The sequence below is a fragment of the Alosa sapidissima genome, chromosome 4, assembly GCF_018492685.1.
Source record: "Alosa sapidissima isolate fAloSap1 chromosome 4, fAloSap1.pri, whole genome shotgun sequence".
NCBI classification, from domain to species: Eukaryota; Metazoa; Chordata; class Actinopteri; order Clupeiformes; family Clupeidae; genus Alosa; species Alosa sapidissima.
In genome coordinates this window covers 4,014,616-4,037,011 of record NC_055960.1, presented here as the reverse complement: position 1 = coordinate 4,037,011, position 22,396 = coordinate 4,014,616, and the positions used below count along the sequence as shown (strand labels likewise).

The window sequence follows — 22,396 nt, the reverse complement described above, 5'->3', positions numbered from 1 at the left end:
TCGTAGTGTTTGGACCAAATCCAATATGGCGGAGGTCCAATATGGCGGAGAGTAACGGGATAGGAGTCGATGAACTCGGGATGGTCCAAGGACACAGACACTACCTTAATTGTGAAATCAGACAAAAGAGTCAAGGATCACATGCATGAACGCATGTCCAGCATTGAACTGGTGGTGGCGCTAGAGTGTTCAATGTATATGCACAAAATTTGCTGTGAGCGATTGGGACAGTGTCGTGACTAATGGTATCGAGTTTTGTTATGTGAACTCAAAGTGCCACGGAGATGTTAGTCCACTTCCTGTTTGGTGGCTCCATCACCATATTTGATTGGCTGTCACGAGCAAACAAAAATGAAATTAAAAAATCTGACCAGTATCGTTTGTGCGGCTCGGTCTGAAGATCATCTCCTCCAAGTTCTGTGAAAATCGGATGAAATTTGTAACCGCTGAAACTTTTCGTAGAGTTTGGACTAAATCCAATATGGCGGAATTCCAATATGGTGGAAAGTGACGTAATGGAAGTCATTGAACTTAGGTCAGTCCAGGGATTCCAACAGTGCCTGATTTGTGAAAATCGGATGCACCGTTCAATCTTCACATGCAATCCAGTTTTGACCCATTGGTGGCGCTAGAGTGTTGGGCATAGAGTTCTGTAAATTGGTGAGAGTGATCATGGGACAGTGCTGAATCAGTGTACCAAATGTCATATCTTTAGACCCAGCGATTCAATTTTCGGCCAGATTTTGACCTGTTGGTGGCGCTAGATGGCTGGGTTTAAACTTTCTGCCAAAAAATCTGAACTTTTTAGCCAGGCGTTCTATGGGCTGCCATAGACTCCAATGGCAGATATATAATAATAAATATATAACCGCAAGCGGTGATTTACGGGGTCCGAGCAAAACGAACATGAGGTAGCATAGCTTTTTAGTTTTACATATGCTTTGATTGTTTGGGCACAATTGTTCAAAAGAAACGTGATCGGATTTCGGTTATCGGATTTCAGTTACCGGATTTCGGCTTGGATCAAATCTTGAAAATGGGTTGTTCAAAGGGAAACAAGGATCCTGAAATTGGATTAGATCACATAATCTATTCTTGGTTTTGATCTGGATAAAACCTTCACTTTGTGTTGTTCAAAACTTTTGAGTTGGATTAGAATAAATTTGATGCATAAAATTAGGATTACCCTGTGCTGTAACATTATAGTGTGCTAACCTCAACAATCTAATAGTATTCTAACAATACCCTATTCTAGTATGCTAACCTCCACAACCCAACAGTATTCTAACAGTAGTATTCTAGTGCGCTAATCTCCACAACTCCGTAGTATTCTAACAATACTCTATTCTACAGGACTATGCATTTGTCATGGGTAAGATGAAGGGTCTGATAATGGAAGGCAGTGTTTCCCACAGAATGGAATTGTATTTGTGGTGGTAGGTGAAGGGGGTGGGTTCTGTGTTGGAGTCAATAAGATGAACAGCCTATAATTATACAGTAATACTTGCCTTGCACGACAAGTCCTGACTAGTAGCTGTAACGTTCTAGTGTGCTAACCTCCACAACCCAACAGTATTCTTAACAGTATTCTATTCTAGTATGCTAACCTCCACAACCCAACTGAAGGAACTGTAGGGGGCGATGTGGGTCGAGGTAGAGTGAGTGTGTGGCGAGCAGGCAGAGCCTCGGTCAGAAGGCTCAATGGTATGGAGTGATGACACGGAGATGGCAGGTTTCGGTGCAACACAAGTTAACTTTATTTGAGTTTCAATTCATCTGTTCTTTTGTTCTTTACTTGTATGTGTGCTGCATCAAAGAGGAAACAAACAGAAAATGGAGTAATCAGTGAAATGGGGTAAATCAGTACAGATCCCAACTCACAAACAAACCAATTGACATTTGAACAATAAACTGAAATCATATGGCTATATAAGGTACAACTAAACAATACTTGACATCCCAAGTCAACCAACATCACCTAATCATCTCTCACATGGGACTCCAACACACCAAACCAACAAACAAAGACCTTAACTTTACACATGATGGCAGAGCTACTCTACAAACTGATAAACTTCACAAAAGTCATAGTGAGGGTCATTAAAGTGATGACTTACGTTAACTCAAAGACGCACACAGAGCAGGACACACTGGAGTGCTGGGTTGAGATGAACAAAAGAGTGAACTGAGGGCGAGCAAACAATTTATCCTGGTCTGAGCCCCTGCTCCGGAGCTACAGGGTTTCCCAGCAGGTAAACTGGGTGTGGTTAGGTGGCAGAGCCAAAAAATCCGCAATTTCTCCACAGCACTTTTACCTCAAGCCCTCCTTACACTGACAGACTTTGGAAAGATTTGCAAAGATTTGGAAAAGATTTTTGAAAGACTACAGTCTCAGACCCTCTCACATCTAAAGACAAGTAGTAGAGTTTTAAGTCACAGACTATGATTTTGCAATTACTAGGGATCTTGCAGGGTCACTATTTACAAGACTGCAACACGATTCCTTTAAATTATTACCCATCGTGCAATAGATAAAAAGGAACTGAAAATTATAGCCTACTAAACTCAAAGTCGTATTTTCGTGTTTCTGCAGCATTGTTTCATGCGTGACATCCTTAACCGATATAGAGTTGTTCTGTCAAGTGGAAGAGCCGACTAAATATGTATAAGAAATGACAAATATTATAAGAATAACAAATAATTATAGGCTACAGCTGTGTCGGAGTCAATAAGATACACAGCCTATAATTTATACAGTAATACTTGCCTTGCACTACAAGTCCATATTGATAAGTAGCTGTAATGTTATAGTGTGTTAACCTCCACAACCCAACAGCATTCTATTGTAGTATGCTAACATCCACAACCCAAAAGTATTCTAACACTAATGCTTCAAGTGGGATTTGACCTCTCAACTTAAGGATCACCAGTACAAGGCATTATCCCACTGAGCCACTGTCAATCGTACATGTTGGCCAGTCACATTCACATAGTGAAAATGTGTATTGGTAAACACACAACAAGAAAAACTCCAAGCATGGAGGGGCAATTAGACATTTGTAGAGATGAACACTAATAAATGAAATATAAATATGATAGACTTAATGATGAAGGAAAAATAGTAAACAAAGAAGTTCCCCTGAATGTCATAGAGAGTCTCGGCATTCTGATTCTTGGCAACTGATGAGTGCGAATGTTGATTGGCTGATGTCATTCAGGTGCTGTTCAGTGGTGTGAATCTTAAATGACAAATCCTAAAGCTCTAGCAGGGATTCGAACACTCAACCTAAGAAACACCAGTACAAGGCATTATCCCACTGAGCCACTAACAATCATACACATTGGGCAGTCACATTCACATGGTGAAAATGTGTGTTGGTAAACACACAAGAAAAACTCCAAGCATACATTTGACAATAAAATGAAGGGCTTTCCTGAAAGAGTACACCTGAAATCTTTTTGAAATTCTGGGGCAATTAGACATTTGTAGAGAAGAACACTAATGGATGAAATATAAATATGATAGACTTAATGATGAAGATAAAATAGTAAACAAAGAAGTTCCCCTAAATGTCAGAGTGTCTCGGCATTCTGATTCTTGGCAACTAATGACTGTGTATGTTGATTGCCTGATGTCATTCAGGTGCTGTTCAATGGTATGAATCTTCAATAACCAATAGTATTCGAGCTAGAGCCTAAAGCACTACCGGGGATTCGAACTCTCAACCTAACAAACACCAGCACTAGGCATTATCCCACTGAGCCACTGACAATCCTACATATTTGGCAGTCACATTCACATGGTGAAAATGTGTGTTGGCAAACACACAACATCAAGAAAATTCCTAGCATACATTTGACAATAGAATTAAGGGCTTTATAAAAAAAGAGTACAGATCTGAAAATGTGCACTGTTAATGGTATCCACATAATGATGGTTGTATGGTTGTTCTCCAAGGAAAAAAATGTACTCATATAGGAATATAGGTGATATAGGAGAAATGGGCTGAGTGGTCGAACTTTATTGGTCTATATCTCTGAAATGGAACAACATATCCAAATTCTTTTGATTATTTTGTGAGGCTTTGTCTAAACATTGTCTGTGAGAATTTTGGTGAAGATTTGATAATTTTTGAAGCCTGTGAAACTTTTTATGATGTTTGGCTTTTCTCTGAAATTGTGGCAAAAGTAAACATTTTTAGAGCATAAGACCAGGGTGAAAAAGATGCATCTAAATGTAGAGATTAATATGATGAAAGAATTTTGAGTCTAGGTCAATCTGGTAAGGAGAAATAAGCATTTTTGACAAGAGCGCCACCTTTGGGTGCAGTACCCATATTTTGGGTTATGGGTAGTGGGGGGTACTGGTAACAATACTTGAAAATGTGAAGTTTCTAGGACTTATGTTTATAGGAATATAGGTGATCTAGGAAAAATGGCCTAAGTGGTCTAAATTTACTGGCCTATATCTCTGAAATGGAACAAAATATCAAAATTCTGAGCGATAACTTTTGTGAGGCTTGGTCTAAACATTGTCTGTGAGAATTTTGGTGAAGATTTGATTATTTTTGAAGAGTGTGAAACTTTTTATAATGTTTGGCTTTTCCATGAAATTGTGTCAAAAGTAAACATTTTTAGACCATAAGACCAGGGCCAAAAAGATGCATCTAAATTTAGAGATTAATTTTGAGTCTAGGTCAATCTGGTAAGGAGAAATTAGCATAATTAACTTTTTTTTCCAATAGCGCCACCTTTGGGTGCAGTACCCCAAATTTTGGGTTATGGGTAGAGGGGGGTACTGGTAACCATACCTGAAAATTTGAAGAGTTTTGGAGTTACGGTTTAGGCTGCAGTATGACTTTTACAGAATTTTGGCCAAAAATGAACGGTACAGAAACAATAGGGGTCCTGCAGCTACGCTGCTCGGACCCCTAATAATAGGAAAAGCTAGTAACTCAATGATAATACTCAATCATCAAAACTCAATCACTCAAAACTCAATAATAAGAAAACTAAGAAACACAATGGGTGCCTTCGCAGCTTCGCTGCTTGGCCCCCAATAATAAGAAATCATAGAAACTCAATGGGTGCCTTCGCAGCTTCACTGCTTGGCCCCCAATAATAATAATAAATATAGCTGCAAGCAGCAATGAGGGGGCCAAGCAGAATAGGCCGGAGTAGCCACGGCGACAAGATAGAACTCAGCAGACATCCGCGATCAACACTTTCAACTAGTGTAACATCAAAACATAACTGACTTTGTAGGGCTGAAACAGGGCTGAGTATTGCTGCTGCCTCCGCCAGCCAGCCCCTCCCCCACCTAATCACCCCTGCCTGTCCCACCCCGTCCCGCCCTGCCGTTGCACGCACGCTTTAGAATGAACTGGATGGAACATGTTGTCATCAGTTTCACATCAAAAAATAAAAGATCGATAAAACACATGGCCAACTACAGACCAAAATGCATTTTTGGCAATTGCAGCGCCCCCTAGAGGTCAAAGGTCACCACATTTTTTTAAGAGTCCTCCTGATGGGGTCATTAATAGGTGTACCAAGCTTGGCTTTGATACATACAAGGATTGATGAGATATGACCTCACTTCCTGTTTGGCGGCTTTGCCGCAAGTTTCGATTGGCTGTTACAGCCGAATGCTACGGTCAATTGTTCCAAAAAACAATGCACTGATAAGGCATGGTGTGAAGATGGTCTCTGGCATTTTTGGTGAGGATCCGCTGAAATTTGCGATCTGCGAAAACTTGTACGTGTTTTTGATTTAATCCAATATGACGGCCGAATCAACAACGATGATATCACAAGTTGGCTTGGGCCGGCCTAAGGACCTCCAAAAGTATTACCCGACACCACTATTGCGTTTTAATTCTAAGAACAACAGCAGCTACAGGCCAAAAGGCATGTTTCTAAATTACAGCGCCCCCTAGAGGTCAAAGGTCACCAGATTTCTTGCGCGTCCCCCTGATTGGGTCCTGAGCCCATGTACAAAGTTTGGTTATGATAGATCAATGGGTTGCTGAGATATGAGCTCACTTTGGCGGCGTCGCCGCAAATTTTTATTGGCTGTTACGGGTGAACGGTTTTAGTTCCGAAGACAAAAAGGAGTATCTTTTGTGAGGCTTGGTCTGAAGATCATGTGTGTCAGGTTTGGTGTTGATTGGACAAAATTTGTGACCTGTGAAAACTTTTTAGTTTTTTTTGTTTAAATCCAAAATGGCTGAAAATCCATCATGGCGGAAAATGACGTCATAGGATGTGTTGAACTCGGCTTGGTCCAAGGATACTAACAATACATCATTTTTGACAATCGGGTCATCTAGTCAAAAGTTACGCGCGTGAACGCACGTCCAACTTTGACCTATTGGTGGCGCTAGAGCACTCAAGGTGCCGGTATGAAACATGGTGAAATTAATCATGAGACTGTCCCCAATCAGTGTGCCAAATTTCACAACTTTTCACCAGACGGTTCTATGGGCTGCCATTGACTTCAATGACGGAAGCGTAATAATAACTAGATGTACCGCAGAGTGGTACAAAATATGACCGCCGCCCAGTCCAGCACATTTTTTCCACAAAAATAAATCAAGCTGAAAGGCCTATATGATTTTAACTGTCTTATTCATTATCCACACTCAATTCTCACTGGTATCTGCTAGACAACAAGTACCAAAACATGATTAGTTCATAGATTTCATTTTATACAACCCCACCCCCATCTTGCCTGTTCATAATTCTGAGAAATTCTTGAATTGTGTGCATGTGTGCGTGTACACGTTTATGTTTATGTGTGTGGGTGTGTGTGTGCGTGCTTGTGTGTTTGCCTGCATATGTGTGTTTGTGCATGTGCATGCATGCGTACATATGTCTACTGTGTGAGTATGTGTCATACGTATGATTACTGTGAATGGATGTGTGTGCGTGTGTATCAGTTTATGCACATGTGTGCACATGTGTGGAATGGGTTAACATGACCCCTGGAGGCAAACATACGGAAAAAATTGGTCATCCTAGGCTCCACCTAGGTTCTCAAGATATTCACAGAAAACTGTGTCTGCCCTACCCTCCTTTCGGGGGGTCCAGTACAGCGGGGGGGCTACAGATCAAAACGAAAAACGATGGTTCCATGCTATCCATATGGGGTTACATGCCCACCAAGTTTCGACTATCCCGGTCTTTCAGTGTCCCGGGAATCCTTGATGGAAATTTGGACATGCGAACAAGAAAAGAAAAAAGAAAAAATCTGACTAAACCTATATGACCGCCGCTTCGCTGCGCGGCGGTAATAATAAGAAAACGTAGAAACACAATGGGTTAAGAAGAACAATAAGTGTGCTGCTTTGCAAGCACACTTAACTATTTGGCCATCAGACTAGATCAGTTGTTCTCAAACTTTGGAGGTGGGGAATTTTCAAGCCCCACTTGACCCCATCAACCCGGCAATAAATAGAGATTAACATCTCTAGCCTCATTCATTGCATAATATTGACAATAATATTTTGACAATGGAAGGATGTAGGCTAATGACCTGTTTCTGTTTGCTATTAAATACTAACTATGCATATCATATGGCTAATGAGAGATGTTTGATAAATAGCTCCATATCATATCAGGGTTTTAATGCACGATCGGAATATAAACCATAAATAGATTCTGTTATTTGCTTTTAAAAAAAAAAAAGTGTTGTAAGAGTCCGGGGCTAATAAAAAAAAACATCCAAGGCTATAGCCCCGAATGTCCTAACGACGCTACTGAGTGTCAGATCTGAGCTCATTTGCATAATGTCCATTGAAAACACTTTCAGGCCACTAGTGTTAGAACCGAATGAGTTTGGAGTTACAAATGTCGGAATATGCTGTTCAGATACAGCCCAACGTCTTGATATACGCAGAACTTGATATGAGCGGATTTAGCCTGGAAAATCCAGACCCTGGTAATCTAGAAAGATTAAGGGTCTGACCACGAACAATGTAATGGCCCAACTCAAGGGGTGGCACCAAGCATGCATTTGAAAATCTCACTGCACGCAATTGGATAACATTACACCAATGTTTACTGACCTTCAACGTTGCAGCGCTGTCGTCATCAGTTTAGCTCAACTCTGGCCCGCCTATATCAGATACGCCGATTTGATTGGTTTCACAGGATGCAAGGGGTAAAAGCAACGTGCATCATTGCTCATTGCCAGAGTGTCTTGCAGAGACAATTCCATTGTGCTCTCGCTAGAACTCTGGATTTCCAGGGTAGAGCGGACTTACGTCTGAAAGCGACTAATGAGTCGAAGCATACTGCGAGAGCTACACAGAAATGATTTAAAGACAAGGTGAATGTTCTGGAGAATCAAACCTCAAGCCAGACATCAATCCTATACCTGTGGCTAGACTTGAAAAGGGCTATTAACACCCGACCCCCTTCCAACCTGACAGAGCTTGAGCAGTTTTGCAAAGAAAAATTGAGTAAAATTGCAGTATCCAGATGTGCAAGTCTAACTGCGACCTATCCACGCAGACTCAATGCTTTAATTCCGGCCAAAGGTGCATCTACTGAATGCTGACTTGGAGGGGTGAATATCTTGAGACATTTTTCAGCGTATACAGTAAATGTTTGAGTTTGGAAAGAAAAATGCAAACACTGCTATTTTTTTGAACAGCCTAATATTCCTTTTTTCACTTTCTGTAAAGGTATAACACAAACATGATCAATTGAATGTGCAGTGTGCAATGCATTGATATTATGGAATTAACAGGAATTCTAAGGAGCTTTATTCAGTTTTTTGAAACACTGCTATTATTCTGAACACAACTGTAGGTTTAGTCTTTTTTCCCCCAGTAATTTTGTGTCAATGATTCCTGGCACACTGGAAGACCAGGCTGCACGAAACTTGGTAGGCATGTAACCAAAGTCTTTTTAGGCAAGTCCCTCCACTCGGCGGCCATATGGCATCGCTTTTTGGGCACTCATCGGGCATCCATCTCGGCAGAAATGCGCATGCGCAAGGCTTCACAACACCAATCTACTGCAATCTTGCTCCAGATCACAACACATGATTGGCACGATGTCTTCACAACACACCACATTATTGGCTCAGTGTATTCACAACACAGCACGATTGGCTCAATGTATTCACATGTCGACGTTTTGCCGAGGAAGGGGTGGGATACTGTATGTGTAGACAACGGCCATATTGGCGTTACAAACTAACCCCATGCATTTCTATGGAGGATTTTTTCAGTGCTGTGTCTCCTCATTAGAAAGTCTCTGATGTAACCGAACAATCGATTTTCGTTTTGATCCATCACCGAAAGGAGGTAGGGTACAGGGACAGTTTTCTGTGAATATCTTGAGAGCTGTAGGGCCTAGGATGACCTTTATTTGGATGTTGCCTCTAGGGGCCATGTCAACCCATCCCATATCCACTCATTTTTGCCACATAGTTAAAAATGAAAAAGCAATAACAAGGTGTTGTAATCACAGATATCTTTGGCTGACATTCAAAACTGCACAAAACTTGAAGTGTAGGATCATTATGACACCTTCTTTATGCATCCCAAGTTTCATAGAATTCCATCCATGGGGGACAATAAATTAATATACGTGTACATTTACACTACGCACGCATACACACACACGCACGGACATGCACGCACACACACACATGCAGACAAGCAGAACCACGCACATACACCCACCCCATTATCCCATAAACACACTTACAAGCAACCACCCACAGAGAGAAGCACACATATAAAAGCAAATGCACCTATGCACACACATACACAAAAGTTACAAGAGTAGGGGATGGAGACAAATTGACAAGCGTGATTTATTTTTGTTTATTTAGTTATATGTTATAACAATGTGTAGTGGGCAGTGGAATAACTATTGGTTTCCGTTTGTAGTGACTGCTGACTGAGATAAGGGATGAGATTAAATAGATTCTGGAACTTAGCCTGGTCTGGAGCAGGCTAGCGCCATAGAATAAATCTCCATGGTAACTTATACCATAACATATCCTATTGCCCCCCATCCTGCTTTTGTGCAACCGGATCACGTTAAATTGAGCCAGGATAACCAAGATATCCTGGCTTAATCCCTTACCCTAGTTTTGTGCAACAGGCCCCTGGACTGAGCGGCGGTCATATTTTGTACCGTTTTGTGGTACATCTAGTTTATTCGCATTGTATATATGCCATGAATGAATCCATACAGAACTTCGACTAACATTAGTGGTTGGAGTCAGTGGGCTGGGACAATGCAATACTGACTTAACTCGCACATTACGAATCCGATTAGAGTTTCAATGCACATCATATTCTGGATTTATTGGGAATAATGACAATATTCCCATTCCACTTAAGTCATGCTTATTCCTAGCTTGGATGCCAGCCGACCTAGCCCTCCCCACATTATTTGAGGTCGGGAAGTTTGGTCTGGAATTATTCCGTTGTAGAGCAACTAAATCCCATTTAAACAAAAGTAATGTGTTTTGCCAGATTCCTTGTGGTTTCTTAAAAGAATGGTACACATTTTACAAATTCTGCCAGGGTAAGTAAACTTATGAGCATAGCTGTAACTATACTTATACCTTCGACTAATTTAGTGTATAATCCTATGTGAATGTTGCAAATTGCACTTAGAAATGAAATGCAGTTCATTTAACCTAACAACCTACAATTTGCAATGCAGTACAATGTTATTGGGCCATTCACACCAAGAACGACAACTATAACGATAACATGAAGAACAAAATCATCAGGGATCACTTTCAGAGCGATTTTGAGAACGACAAACAGCTGAGAGCCAATCAGTATCCATCACATTTTAGCCATATAATTCATTAACATTGGGAGACCTTCCTTATCGTTGGACAGTGTGGATGCTTTTATCATTATAGTTATCGTTCCTGGTGTGAACAACCTTTTAGACATAATGTGCAGTTAATTTAACCACAAAACTCGCAATGCATTACAGTCCCTACCATATGAGATAAATTTCATTTTAAGGTTGGGTTTTTTCCTACCCAATTTAGGAGAGCCAGCATAAAGCCAGTTTACATCATACAGTCCAAACCATATCTATTCACTTATCAGATGTTTTCCCACAAAGCTATCCATCTTTATGACTGATATATAGGATATCCTGTGATGTCATACACTTCATAAATTGAGGTTGTCCATCATCTCTGCAGAAAGAAATTGCAGTTGAGACTGATTTGTGGTACCTCGGTGGTAGAATGAACAGTCATTTGCAGTAATTTCCCCATACCACCACATTTTTCATATGAATTTTAATTAGTCTCTGAACACTTAAAACAAATGTACAACACTGACAAGTTCATCAAAACTTTCTCACAGACTCAACTATGAGACTGTATGGGAGATGAGCGGAAATAGGGAAGAATTCTGAATTTTTTTTTCCAGAAATGTACTATTTAATAATACACTGTTAAAGGGCTTTGAGCTAATTTAATGTTTCACCAGTTTCAAGTGTCCATACATGCCCTTCCTAGAAATAAATAACTACAGAAAATATAACAAAAACGAACAAAAGTTAATCGCTGGCAAAAAAAAAAAATGGTCTAAACCATTCTATGGAGTTTGCCTACAAGTGGACACTGGCACTAATTAAAACCTCATAACAAGTGTTCGTCTTCAGCCACAAAACTCAAGACCAAATACAAGATCGTGTAAGCCAAAGTAACTGAGCATGATAGTTTTTTTGTCTCCAAAAGTTCCCAAATATATGTCTTATAGTAATTCCAAATAGTTTATTGGTGAAAATGCTTTTTGTAGACATGCCACTTTCAACAAACAAAAAAAGGATTTCCATGTCCTTGCAGAAAACCCTAGGCTCCTCCTATAGTTCTAAACTGTGTATGTACATAAGTTAAGCAGATCATTAAATTATCCAGCGATAATGCTGCCATTTAACCTCTACTACAATCGCATCATAGACCAACGAACCAATAAAGAAATTGAATTGTTAACAATTAAGAGGATGTTGGCATAAAAAAAATCAATTTTAATTTGTTGATGTAAGCTGTAAGAGGGCAGTCTTCACACTTTGTATCTACATGATTATAGACACAAACAAAATCACATTTGTTGGGGACAGAGGGTGGTGACAACTGAAACAAACAAAAAAGAGACCCCTTTTATAACTATAATGCAGATGAAAACACAGGCTTAAAAATGTATTTGTCCACATCAAAAATGTAAGGCAGTTGAAGACGAGCTAAAAATCAACTTAATATAAAAGTGCTTCCAATCAACAAACCAATAGGAAGATTATGTACAAATAGCCAAATATCATACAAAATGGAGTGGCCTCCAGGGCAATTGAGTGGCATAGAACAGATAGGTATTAGACAGCTAAGAGGAACTCCCTTTGACACAAAAGAAACAAAAGTATCACTTTTTGTCAGTAGTACACACCAAACCCTCTCAAATCTTATGGACTTCATATTAACAGTCATCCATTTTGACAAGGGAATGAGGGAATCAAGGATGTTCTGAACACTGCCTCACAAAAAATCTTCAATCCCACCTTGAATTCTTATCAGCAGTAAAGCTCACCAGAGTACATGCCTGTTCTTTGCAATGTCACTTTATAATGTTCGCCATAAAATATTTTCACAATGACAGCCATGAGCACAGCCAAGAAAAAAATAGATACTATAGTTACTGTTCTATACAGGATGGACAATGAGCGGTTGAATCTGTATAACTGGTGATAAATTAACTTGAAAAATTTGTTGTGCCTTCCTCCTGACCTCTTCATCTGTGAATGAGTCATCCACTTTGATAACTTTCCAGAGGAGACTATTATCAGTCTGCCCAAGTTCACAATTGTTTGTCAGCAAAGAGTGGGACCCAGGCACGCACTCATGACATCCGATAATCTTCACTGACTTCTTGGTCCTCCAATCTAGGTCATTACTGCAATTATGGTTTTCTTTCAAATGAATGCCATTCTGAACAATGAAGGGAGCAGAATCTCCAATGAGAGTCATGTCAGTCCTCACAGGTCGGGATTGCACATGTCTGTTGTTCAAAGATACAACTGTTGTGGGTTGGCCTGTAGTCCTCAAAGGCTGACAAGGAATACCTGACAAACTAGGGGGGCAAATAGTAGATCGAGCCATCGTGTACGTGTCCAGGTGGATCTGCAGTCTTGCAGTGGGGCCTCCTGACAACCCCTGTATATTAGTCAGCTTTAGACATTGAGTCTGAGAGGGTATTCCCATCCGAAGATGTTCTCTGCAGTTCACTGTGTGCTTAAGAGCATCAGCTGAAAGGTTTGTCAGCAAAATTTTGGGTTGGTTTTTCAGAATGACTTTCGCTGCTGAGCTTAGCAGTGCATAGTTTACTTCTTTCTTTTTTACTAGAGGTTTGCGGCCTCTCTTTTTAGAAGGCTTTGATATCTTGCATTGAGCTCTAGCCATAGCTTCTGATGTGAGAGGCTCTGTTGTGCAGGATCTGTACCCATACACATCTTTGCTTTTCAAAACTGTGGGTTTGTGACCTTCCTCACGGAGTTCCTGCAGAAAAGACACCATTTGTTGCTCAGTGTCAGACATATCCTTCGATATAGGGTTAAACACACGCAACGCTTCTATAAGGGCAGTCTGTCCCGCTGAGGCAAACCTAGCCCAGGACAAAACTGCCCGTTCAGCAGTTTGTTCTTCATGACTCATGGCATATACCCACAGAGGAAATCCTAGCTTGAAGGTTCCCTGCAGAAATGAACCTGTAAAAAGAATGTCAAATACTTTTAGAAAGTTTACATGTTTCAAACAGACATACAACAGCTACTATGTAGGTTTTAAATCCTTCAGACTATGGTTTCAGCAAAACATTGTGAGCTAAATATGAGGGCAGGGTTCAACAATAACTCTAGAACAAGATCCCTAGAATAACACTAGAATGGTAGAATAGAGGTTTTTTTTTTTAGAGTGTGTGTGTAAACACAGCATGTGTGTATGCATTAGTGTTGCACAGTGCACCGATGCTACAAAAGTATCGCAATACCCTAAAATTAAAAACGTCACAATACCCAATTGTATTAGTAGTGATACTTTTATGAATAACAGTGTTGTTTTGGAGTGAGATACATATTTCATGTCAGTGTGCGTAATGCAAGTGATGCAATGGCCGCACAGCAGCAAATAATAATAATAGGCTAAGGCTAACCTAGGCTATGGAATTTAGTTCATTTAGGCCCAGAGCTAGTGAGCGGAGCTGAGCGGTGCGAATATCCCGCTCCTCGCTCAGGTGGCTATTCACTCGGCCGCGTCTCCGCTCAAATTCACACCGCTCAATTTCGCACCGCTCAATTTCGCTCCCCGCTCCACTTAAAAATTCTCCCACTCCAGTAGGGCTGGGCAATATTTCGGCGATTTAACATATTTAATAATGGACCATTTTATAAGCCACTTGTTCTTCTGTGTTCAGACAGCCGCAGCTCTCTCGCGTTGCTCAACTGCACCCCTTGCGTATGCAGTGCACGTTCACGCTCCCAGCACTACAAACTTTCAAACATGGCGGACACAGATTTTGTTTACCGTGCTCGGAGTTTGGTGCTGGGCTGGTGGGTGCTCACTCACTCGGCACATCAACGGTTAGACCAAGAATTCTCAATTGTGAAATCAAAATTCCACTGGAGCTCTAAGCAGTTTTGTACACGCAGCCTTACAACAGTGTTTACAGCTCTTCGAGTCACTGTACAATGTCATTTTTGGTACATATAGCTAATTTAAATACACGTATGGGGTGGGTGCTTGCGTTTCTTTAGTAATCCGCCGTTTGTATAGAAATTAATTGACACATACATGCAAAAGGGCGAAAATAGATCACGGGCAGAAATAAGTGACTTTCCGACCGGCGAACATATATCGCCGAAGCTCTGCATGATGGTGCACAATGCCCTGCCTAGCTAGTTGGGGGCTTAACAAAAAGGGACTCGTTGCCATAACAACGGACAACGGGAGCAACATAAGCAGAGCAGTGGAGCTCAACGAGTGGCAAAGGATGCAATGCTTTGGACATAGGCTTCATTTAGCTGAATTGTTTATAACTATTTCATTGTTATTGATAGCAAGTCACATGTCCAGGCCATCATAAATTTGCTTGTCATCTAGGCCAGCGGTTCCCAAACTTTCACCGGGGACCACCTTCTACATGCCGACTTGGCTCGCGTACCCCCACCATCCGAAAAGTAACACATTCTATAGACACATTCCAGGCATCATGTTTAATTAGCCGCCCTACATGATAACAAATAACAAAATCTAAATGTGCAACCTGTCTATGAACGCTCACGATAAAAAAAAAAAAAAAACAGTGTGGAGAACAACATTAGACTGGTTAGATACTGTAGCACCTCACTGCAAACCACGCACTGTGGCTTTGGGTATAGTAGTCTCCCAATCCACGTGAAGCCTATAGGCCTGCCTCATCATAGGCTACTTTCGTTTTCTTTGCGCAGTCTTTTCTGTCTCGTCCTTTCTTTTATCCACCCGCGCTCCACCTTCATCATTCTGCCCCCCATCCCATCGTTACCTGTCTCCTGCTCGGTTTCTCTCGCTTCTCTTCTTCGATCGCTTTAATTAGCCCTTTTGGACAGTGTCCCTGTTTTTAGCCAGTTTGCCATGTTTGCGTAGCCTTCTACACATAGTTTCGTGGAAGTAGAGGCTAACACGGCAGATATTCTGGCTGCCCGCAGAAAATCACATGCATTGTCTATTGTACGCCTATTGGTAGGCTATGGATGTACGCTGTGGCTAGAAGGATACATGGCTTTTAAGACCCCATATGGAAAATTCATATTATTTAATGAGGTTTTATCACTGAAAACGATTATTTCTGAAAATTTGGCCAAAGTTGAGATGTGGGAAAACCCGTGGTTTCACTTTCATCAAGGTAAAACAGCGCTGTTGCATTGCGACATGTTCCCTCGTTCGTTTGAAATCTCTGATTGACCACCTGTTCGAGGGATTTGCAACAGCCTTTCCCAGCTTTTTAACATGTATAGTATAAGTAAGTATATATACTCTTTTGATCCCGTGAGGGAAATTTGGTTACTGCATTTATTCCAATCCGTGAATTAGTGAAAGACACTCAGCACACAGTGAGGTGAAGCACACTAATCCCGGTGCTGTGAGCTGCCTGCAACAACAGCGGCGCTCGGGGAGCAGTGAGGGGTTAGATGCCTTGCTCAAGGGCACTTCAGCCGTGCCTACTGGTCGGGGTTCGAACCAGCAACCCTCCGGTTACAAGTCCGAAGCGCTAACTAGTAGGCCACGACTGCCCATTGCAATGTTTGTAGCATATCACTGTTCAACAGAATTATTTTTAAAAACGGAGGGGATCAGTTTTTATCAGTTTTTTCCTAATAGCCTACCCTACTACGTATCTTTTAGATTTTGCTAATGAGTGTTGTAGGCTAGGAGTTATTGATGGCACCAACTTTTATAAAAGACCAGAAAACAATGTTAAGGCATTTGTGGAGAAGGATGGTTTGTGTGTTTTCTTCCTACACCTCACGGTAAGCTATTTCGTTGCTCTGATTGGTTAGGTCTATCCAATTGAGTGCAGAGGCATTCCCCCCCTTTATCGGTTGAAACACGCCCCATAATTACGTCCCAATGGAGCAGTATAAGACTCATATTCTGACTAAAATTGAGTATGACTACGTCAGGCTAACACTTTGCTCTTTCTGTTTAAAATATCAATATACAGTACCCTCCAGAATTATTGGCACCTCGTGCTAAAGTTGACTAAAATCTGGTATAAAAACTAATCTGTTGGTGATTTATTGTAATCTCACAATGAAAACAAATAGGAAAAAATCCAACCTTGAAGGGAAGCAAATTTGTTTTGAGAATAAGGAAAAAATCATAAAGAAATAAATATTTTAACAAAAACACGTTGCTCACAATTTGTAGGTCTTTACAAAAGCTCCCCAGATCGTCCAGATTCCTAAGTCCACACTTGTGCATTCTCCTCTTTGACTCACCCCACTGTTTTTCTGGGGAGTTTAAATCAGGGGACTGAGATGGCAATGGCCGAAGCTTGATTTTGCAGTCAGTAAACCATATTTATTTTTAACTGGATCTGTTCATTGACCTGATGAATGATCTAATCATGACCAACGTTTAGTATTTTGGCAGGGATTGACAGATTTCCTTTGAGAATGTTCAGGTTTTTCTTGTTGTTGGTGATACCATGCACCTTAATTAGATTCCCAAGGCCTTTGGGAATATAAACAGCCCCACAACAGCACAGCCCCTCCACCATAATTCTCATTAGGTATGGGGTTCTTTTCAGTATAGTCATTCTTCAATGTACACCTAAAGTGTTCCTAGCCAAAGAGCGCAATTTTCATTTCATCTGACAATAGACCACACTCCAGACAAAGTCACTGTACTATTCAGTAACTCCTGCTGTTTACATTGGTAATTAAATGACTGGACAGGTGGTTTACCTAGCATGCCCTCTAAATAAGCTATTAGCAGTGAGGTCACTTTTGAAAATTGTTTGTGGGACTTGATGACCCCAAGATGACACCTTTGTCTAACTCTTACCATCCTCTTGCCGTGGGGGCAAGTTAACCATGGGTCCTTGTCCAAGCATTTGTGTCACATTTCCAGTTGATTAGAACCATTCAATCATTGTTTTAACTGTAAATATAGGCATTTACAACAAAGTACCTAGTTTTTATAAACATTCCCTGACTTACAAATGTCAACACACTTTCTTTTTATTTAAATTTAGTGTATTCTCTTGTCTTTCTGATGTTAAAAAATGACGAGAGGATTTAGCCTCTGTCACTTTATTTTCATACTTTAGGGATGAAGTACCTCTGGAAGTTCACAGACACTGATTAACTTAAAGTTGAAATTAGATAGGGAAATGCTTCTGTTAGGTTTTGTACATAAGATTTTCTAGGGGTGCCAATAATTGTGAGCAACGTGTTTTCATTAAAAATATTAGGGATCGACCGATATATCGGCCGGCCGATATATCGGGCCGATATTTGCGTTTTTACGTGTATCGGCATCGGCCGATAAGCCGCTGCATTCGCCCGATAGTTTTTTCCCCGCATTATTTACATACAGGCGTCCACAAGCAGCTCTGTGTTGCTGGAGACGCTGCAATTCACGTGCAGACTGCCCCTCCCCCACGAGCAGAGTGCTGAAAGCCTGCTCTTCAAGACAACAGTAAACTTTAAACTTTCAAAGCATCTTTTAACTGTTTGACTTAGCTGAAATATTGCCATACACTTTGAAGGTGGAAGCAAGTTTGTGGGTCCAAATGGAAAACACAAATGATAGATAGGTAGGCTACTTTTTTTAATGCTTAATGATCGTTTATAAAACTGCTTGCCGTTGTATTTAGGGAGCTGCAAATAGCTAAGTTTTAGGCTATCCATATTCATGCGGTAGCTGTTACAAACACTGGTCATATGAAAGTAGCCTAATGCCAACTTTGTTCCGTGGGAGTGGGAGTTTTATTCAGCGACCACCTGGCAGAGTGTTGGACGCGTGTGGTGTGTGTGTGTGTGTGTGTGTGTCTCCCTCCCTGAATGCCTGTTCTATAAAACATGCTTGCCATTGTATTTAGGGAGCTGCAAATAGCTAAGTTGTAGGCTATCCGTATGCATGTGTTAGCGGTAGCTGTTACGAACACTGGTCAATCATATGATTAAGTAATGCCGACGTTGTTCCGAGATATTTGTGGGAGTTTTATTCAGCGACCACCTGGCTGAGTTTTGGACGCGTGTGGTGTGTGCGTCTCCCTCCCCCTCTCCCTTCGAGCGGGGCAGAGTTGCCATCGCAGTGATATCAGAGCTTTAATAATGAGAGACGTGTTGAATATTAATTCGTGTTATACGTTTATCATGTACCAGACATACCGTGTATGCCTTACTTGTTTAGAGCCGTTTGCTAACGTTATCATTATCATCCAGTTCAATGGTGGTTCGTCAGCTACCAAACAGAAGTTTGTGTGTGTGTCTGGTCTGTCTCACTCAGTGGGACACAAGCATCACAGCAATATGAGAGTGCTGCGCTACCTGAAGGAGAGATTTTAAAACTTTGAGAGATACGTTTTTATACCTTTTTACGTTAATGCCGTTTAGAACAGAAACATCTGACACCACGTTATTTCCACGTTATTATTATTATTATTTTCCTCTGCTGATTTATGTTCTGTGGTTGACAAATCTGGCAGCTTTTTTTTAGAAAAATAGACATAGAAAAATTGAAACCATGCAGTCTAAAATGACAAATCAAGCACTTTATTTCAATAGCTACTTTTCAGGCTTATTGTTTTCTTAAATTATTTAAATGTGTTGACAAAGGACATTTTGTGATGACTTGAATTATGTCTTATAATATGTCAGCAAGCAATGCATCATCAAGGCTGTGTTGTAAGATGTTGATGAAAGCATTTTGCAAAGTTAACCATATCCAGTGCACCCATCCATAAGTTCAATAAATGTTCTTTTTTTAAATTGAGACTTATAACATTTGTTATCATCATTTGTGTAATTATGTGTCATTTGTATGATGTAAATTGAGGGAGCAAAATAAAAGCAGTATCGGCTCGAAATATCAGCAATATCGGTCATCGGCTAAGGCTGATGGAAAAAAATCGGTATCGGTACTAAAAAATCCATATCGGTCGATCCCTAAAAAATATTTATTGTTTTATAAGATTTTCTTTTTTCTCAGAATAAATTTTCTTCCCTTCAAGGGTGCATTTTTCCTTGTTGTTTTCATTGTGAGAGTACAATGAATCATCAAAAGATCATTTTTTTATACCTGTTTTTAAGTCAACATTACCAAAGGTGCCAATAATTTTGGAGGGTACTGTATATCGTATATCGCCAATCAGCTCCAAAATATCAGGATATCAGTTTTGGTCCATATCGCCCAGCCCTACGCTCCAGTGAAATCGCTCCACGCTCGCTCCAATTTAAAAGAGAGAGAAATAATCTACAAGCTAAATTGTCACCTTAAACAGAAAACTTAAAACTCAAAGAACTAAGAGCAACGGCAATATATTAGAACATTATAGAACATTTATTTTAAAAGATAGTGCAACACCAATAGTGCAACAACAAACAAGCTTGGCAACATCAACACATAAGCCTAAAACTAAAGGGATCAGTTTGATTAATTGCCTACAGAAGGGGTCTCCAACCTTTTTTGGAGTGAGGGCTACCTGAAGGACCAGAAATCATTTGGAGGGCTACTCATTTGAAACAAACAGACACTCACCCCTTTTTTGCAATAGTAGGGCCTAATCCTCCTAAATAGGCCTATGTGATTTTTACTTTTAAATTATCAATATTGTAGGCCTATAGGCTAAGTCTTTATATATTAAGCAACTATTTTCATCTGATTCTTCAATACTTTAATATCAATATGCAACACTACCAACATTTTATGTTCAGTTTGTTCATTTCAAAGTTTGCATGGGGAATCTAATCTCATTTGTTTAAACAAAAAAGCAATCTTTTTGTGCCATTAATAATTTAGGTTACAATTTTTAGCATTACCCAACTTTATGAATTCAGGGGTTGTTTAAGTTCTGATTTCAGTAGATAATTCGGTTTTAACATTTCAATAATAATCGCCCACACCACCCTAACTTATGAAGACTAGAGGTGGGTCGGTCGCGAACGAACTAGTTCGTTCGAACGGGTCTTTAAAATGAACGACCTGAACTGGTTCGCCTTTCCAGTTCTTGTTCGTTCTTTCGTTCGTCGTTGAATCACACTGACCTAGTGCTGCTGTGAATGCCTATGGCCCAGCTTCTTAAGGAGAGAGCCAAACCAATCGTATGCTGTTGTCTGTATTGTTTCTAAAACGTCCTCATCGAATTAGCCAATGAGGGGCATGACAGCATAGCAACCGTTTCCATGGAAAAAAAAACCAAATGGGCTAGTAAGACTAGTGGGAGAGCATACGATAAAAAATAACGATAATGGTTTACATTAACAATTCCATTTTGCATTTCAATATTGGCATTTACATTTAAATATCTGTCTAATGGTAAATGCATGCTGTCTTTGTATTTTCTGTGTCATGCCAGGTTAATAAATGTCTCTTCAATCTGTCTCGTTCGTTCGTTTTCACGCCAAGACCCTCCACCCGTTTCACTTTGGTCTGTCGTTCTCATTAAGTCAGTCACTCGTACTTGGCTAGAAGCAGAGTGATTATGGCTCTGTAGCCTAGGCAAAATGGGGACTTGAAACCTTTTCATCAATATAATCTTTCTGCCAAGCCTTTAAACATGTTTGTCGGCATAGCCTACTGGGTCTTTGTTCCTTTATGAATGAACACACTTTTAAAAAAGAAATTAGCTGATCTAGCCGTATTCTACTCTATTTACCTTCAATATGTCAATTTAATGTCAAGGTGAATGAACACATTAGCTACTGCTGTTTTGTCTAAAAGTACACATAATCATTAAGTTTTGTTTTTAATGCAGTCCTGCACAGTCATGCATGCCACAAGATTTTTTAGCGCTATTGCTACGCCAATAGCCTATGGAGGAGAAAAGGCCCGTGAGCTAAAGCAATTGTTTTTCAGTCCTTGAACAGTCATGCACCGTATTTGACGAACACGGAATGGCCACAGAACTTTTGCAAAGATATGCTTCCATTGGCTACACCAGACGAGCAAGTTTTTCCCCCCTTTACTGTCAATGCGTGCAAGCAGCGTATGCGCTAGAAGGTGACAATTTTTCGGGACTCCCGCGGGAGTCCTGCGGTACGGGAGTCAATTTCACTGTTGGTAACGTGATGGGGACGGGACGGGCAGAAATCAACGGGATTGGGCGGGAGGGGAACGGAGCCAATTAAATTAAAACATGCAGTGAGTTAGGGCTGAAACGATTCATCGAGTTACTCGAATAACTCGATTACAAAAATTACTCGAGGCAAAACCCTGCCTCGAAGCCTCGTTAAATTCCTATGACGCGCACTATACGCGCAGGGATCTGATTGTTCCACACGGACAGTTGTTCAGGAAGCACACCACTAGCGCGTGAATCGTGATGCATTCTGAATTTAGCTGGCGCGATTGCGAAGTCAAGATGTCCATAAATGGCAGAGAATGTCTAAAGTTTTCAAGTTTTGGGATCATTACATACTCATAAAGGTAAAAAACAAGCATCTGAACCGAAAACATCCACTCCATGCTGTTTCACCAAGCGTCAATAAAGTAGGCTATCTATCTACGTAGCCTATAGACCGCTGTCTCGCTATAGCCTACATTGATGTTGGCTGATTTTAATCACAAACTGTATTTGTAGCGATGTCGTGATAAAAACATCAAAGCTAAACATTGATTCTAAGTAGTAAACTTATTCACATT

The 22,396-nt window shown here is 40.5% G+C and overlaps 1 protein-coding gene across 1 annotated transcript in view; it reads right to left on the bottom strand.

The window, feature by feature from the left end:
* Positions 1 to 11,281: 11,281 nt before the first annotated feature.
* Positions 11,282 to 22,396, bottom strand: part of ccdc71 (coiled-coil domain containing 71) — a 29,105-nt gene continuing 17,990 nt past the window's right edge. Inside the window, exon 2 of the mRNA XM_042089277.1 lies at positions 11,282 to 13,758. Within this exon, the coding sequence (XP_041945211.1) occupies positions 12,698 to 13,705 (1,008 nt within the window). The 5' untranslated portion in view covers positions 13,706 to 13,758 and the 3' untranslated portion in view covers positions 11,282 to 12,697. The remainder of the gene's footprint in view (positions 13,759 to 22,396) is intronic.